This window comes from Buceros rhinoceros, unplaced genomic scaffold, assembly GCF_000710305.1.
Source record: "Buceros rhinoceros silvestris isolate BGI_N320 unplaced genomic scaffold, ASM71030v1 scaffold20982, whole genome shotgun sequence".
NCBI classification, from domain to species: Eukaryota; Metazoa; Chordata; class Aves; order Bucerotiformes; family Bucerotidae; genus Buceros; species Buceros rhinoceros.
In genome coordinates, this window is record NW_010397396.1 from 3,386 (window position 1) to 6,770 (window position 3,385).

At 63.0% G+C, this 3,385-nt stretch overlaps 2 protein-coding genes across 2 annotated transcripts in view; both read left to right on the forward strand.

The window, feature by feature from the left end:
• Positions 1 to 252: 252 nt before the first annotated feature.
• Positions 253 to 1,081, forward strand: UBTD1 (ubiquitin domain containing 1). Its single transcript, XM_010146247.1, has 2 exons — positions 253 to 481; positions 696 to 1,081. Exons 1-2 carry the CDS (start codon positions 307 to 309, stop codon positions 1,079 to 1,081), a joined length of 561 nt encoding a protein of 186 aa, XP_010144549.1. The 5' UTR covers positions 253 to 306.
• Positions 1,082 to 2,855: 1,774 nt separating this feature from the next.
• The window catches only part of ANKRD2 (ankyrin repeat domain 2 (stretch responsive muscle)), a 3,304-nt gene continuing 2,774 nt past the window's right edge, over positions 2,856 to 3,385 (forward strand). Inside the window, 2 exon segments of the mRNA XM_010146248.1 lie at positions 2,856 to 2,921; positions 3,279 to 3,383. Coding sequence (XP_010144550.1) covers positions 2,856 to 2,921; positions 3,279 to 3,383 — 171 coding nt within the window.

The window sequence follows — 3,385 nt, forward strand, 5'->3', positions numbered from 1 at the left end:
TTGTCCCTCCCGGGGGCGAAGCATGTCAGTTGGGGGGCAGCTGCTGTGGGGGCCAGTGAGACCTTGTGCAGGGCTAGTTTTAGTCGAGTTCCCCCGGCTGTGCTTGGGACTGTCCTGTGCTAGGCGGGGTGCTCCCTCAGACAGTGGTGTCTGTGGTGCAGGGGGTCCCCAGGATCGCCAGTGGATGAGGAGGTGGGGTGTCAGGGCTCCGTGGGGAGCCCTGTCCTTTGGCTGAGCATCCCCTCCTCCCTAGGCCGCAATGAACCCCTGAAGAAGGAGCGTCCCAAGTGGAAGAGCGACTACCCCATGACTGATGGGCAGCTGCGCAGCAAGCGGGATGAGTTTTGGGACACAGCACCCGCCTTCGAGGGCCGCAAGGAGATCTGGGACGCCCTGAAGGCAGCTGCTTATGCCGTGGAGGCCAATGACCACAGCCTGGCCCAGGCCATTCTTGATGGAGCCAGCATCACCCTGCCCCATGGTAAGGGACAGCACTTGAGGGTGCAGATGGCGTGGGTGCTGAGCGCCCCATGTATGAGCTCATGGGGTCTCAGGTTGGAGAGGAAAGGGGTTCCCAGCTGCCTCCTTCCACCTCATCCCAAGGTGGGCAAGGCAGGCTCCTTGGGGTGGCCCTGTCCCCATTTGGGTGGTCCATGGGGATGCCCACCTACAGCATCTCACCCTGCCGTCCCCAGGGTCTCTGACGGAGTGCTACGATGAGCTGGGCAACCGGTACCAGCTGCCCGTCTACTGTCTGGCACCTCCTGTCAACCTGATCCTGGAGCGGAGTGAGGAGGAGGCAGCGGAGCCGGCTGAGCCCCTGCCCAACGCCCGGCGGGAGTTTGCGCTGAAGGTGCGGCTCTCCACTGGCAAGGACCTGCGTCTCAGCGCCAGCATGGGTGACACCATTGGGCAGCTGAAGAAGCAGCTGCAAGCTCAGGAGGGCATCGACTCAGCCTGGCAGCGCTGGTTCTTCTCGGGCAAGCTGCTGACTGACCGCACACGGCTGCAGGAGACCAAGATCCAGAAGGATTTTGTTGTGCAAGTGATCGTCAACCAGCCCCTGCCGCCCAGGAACTGAGCCGTCCTCACACTGGTTGTGGGGAGAGGGCAGTGAGCGGGGGGGCAGTGGCTCCTCTGGGGATTCCCCATGCTGTGTCCCAGCCCTGCCAGAGCTGGGGCAGCCCCTGCTCCTCCCTGAGGCTGCTCCCCCCACCCTGGGTGATCCCCAGGAAGCTCTGCATGGAGCTGTGCCACTGCGGTAGCCCCTCTTGACTGGGGACACAGGCACATGCCACATTTGCTGCAGGAGGTTCGAGACCAAATGTCTCTGGGGCAGTCAGTGTGGCCAGGACCCCGCTGCCAGGCTGTGCTGGCTGGGAGAGGCCCTGACCTGCTGGGCTCCGGCTCTCCCTGGCCGGGAGGCCCTGGAATGCTGGGCTGGGTGGAGATTTCTCCCCTCTGTACATAGTCTGTATTTATCAATAAAGCCTTTTCATCCTTCCTCTGGTCCCTGGGGCAGGCTGTCACCCACAGTAACAGAAGGTCCCTGTGCCTCTCCTACATCTGCTCCCATGTTAGGATGGCCACATGTTGGCCAAGGACAGCCCGGGTGCCCCAGCTCTGGTCCCTGGTGCCACCCTGGAACCTGTCATACCAGCCCTGGCTCTTTGCCTCCCTGGACCCTTCCCCAGTGCTGCTGGCATTGTCCCATGTCCATACCAGCAGCTCACCGGTGTGAGCCCACCACCTCCCTTTCTCAGCGTTTCCCCTCCAGAGGTTTCAGCCTATGTCTGCCCTGAGGTCAGATGGGACAGTGTATGGAGGGGGATGGTCCCAGGACCTTCTCTGTGGCCACCATCATCTCTCCTGGTGAAAATGGCACCTTTCTGCAGCCAGAAGCTGTGGCATCTATGGGGCAGAGCACCCAAGGGTGGCCCTGGGAACTGCCCAGGAGGGCGACGCTGACGTGTCCCCATCTGTTCTTCCTCCAGGTCCTGTGCTGGGAGCCGGTGCCCAGCGCATTAACTGTTCCTGCACAGGGAAGCACTGGCCTCATCTTACAAAGGGGGAGAGCAAAGCCCGGGGGGACTGAACAATGTCTCTGCTGCCGGGAATAGCTGCCAGCTCGCCCGCTGGTCCCATGTGAGAGTGTGTGGTGAGGGAGGCCAGGCAGTCACCAGGACCCAGCCAGGCTGCTTGGGACGCTCCACACCTGAGGTCATCCTCCAAAGCAGCACGGAAGGGCCATGGCTTTGGCATCGTGTGCCGCCTGCTGCTGACTAGGAGGTTGGAGGGGCCCATTGCCTCCCTTTGGGGTGGGCAGCGACCCCTTGCTGGGTGCCAGGGAGCCTCAAGCAATGCTGGTGGGTGCTGCAGCATTTGGTTGTGTGGGAATGGGGCGATGGTAGCCATGGCAAGCATCCTGGCTGCCCAGAGTAGATGGCACGGGCACAGGACCCTCGGGGTGACTCTGGACTATGTCCCTGCTCTGCGAAGGCTCGCTAGACCGTCTTCTGTGGGCTGTGTCAGCCCCAGCTCCCTGCTCCCAGCATGGGGGTCCCAGACAGCATGGGGATGGGGCGCTGGGTCTCTTTAAGAGGGTGCAGAGCTGGGGAGGTGAGCCAGGGCCACCAGAAAGCAGGAGGGTGAGCTCATGGCAAAGCTCCCCCAGTCATGTGGAGCAGCCACAGCTGTTGGTGCCCTTGGGCTGCGGGACAGAGGGGCCAGCAGCATAAAGCCCTGCGTCCAGCAGAGCCTCCGGTAGCACTGGGAGCCAGGGCTGGGCACTCGCTGCCCGTGGCGGCAAGGAGGAGAGGCCACATCCTGCGCGGGGCTGTGCACTGTGGACAGACATGGAGATGGATGTGCAACGGGCCAAGGAGCTCATAGAGCAGAAGCTGGCAGAGGAGGAGGAAAAGGTGGGTCCGTGGGGCAGGGGGACATGCTCGGGCTGTGTCAGGGACCTGCCTCGGGCTGTGTCCGTCCTTGGGGATTTGCATGTGAGGAGGCTGGCACTGACCCTGCCATCCCAGGGGATGCAGCAAGGTGACCAAGGGCTCTCAGTGGCATCAGGTTCCCAACTGGGGAGCTCTTGCCCATGGGGCAAAGCTGAGCAGCAGGCAGGTGCCCAGCTTGCCAGATAGGGCAGGCGGGCATTCCATAGACCTCAGCAGTGAGCTGCGAGCTGTGCCCAAAGCCACCTCCACCGGTGGGCTGGAGGTGGTGGGCTGTTCCATGCCCAGCCAGGACCATGCAGCTGCCCTCTGCTCATGCAGCAGCTCAAAGAGGATGGCACAAGGGAGCCACTGGCCGTGGAGCGGATGAGCACACCTGAACTGGAGGAGGAGAAACGCTGCGGGCCCCGGAACTGGGGGCTCGCGGC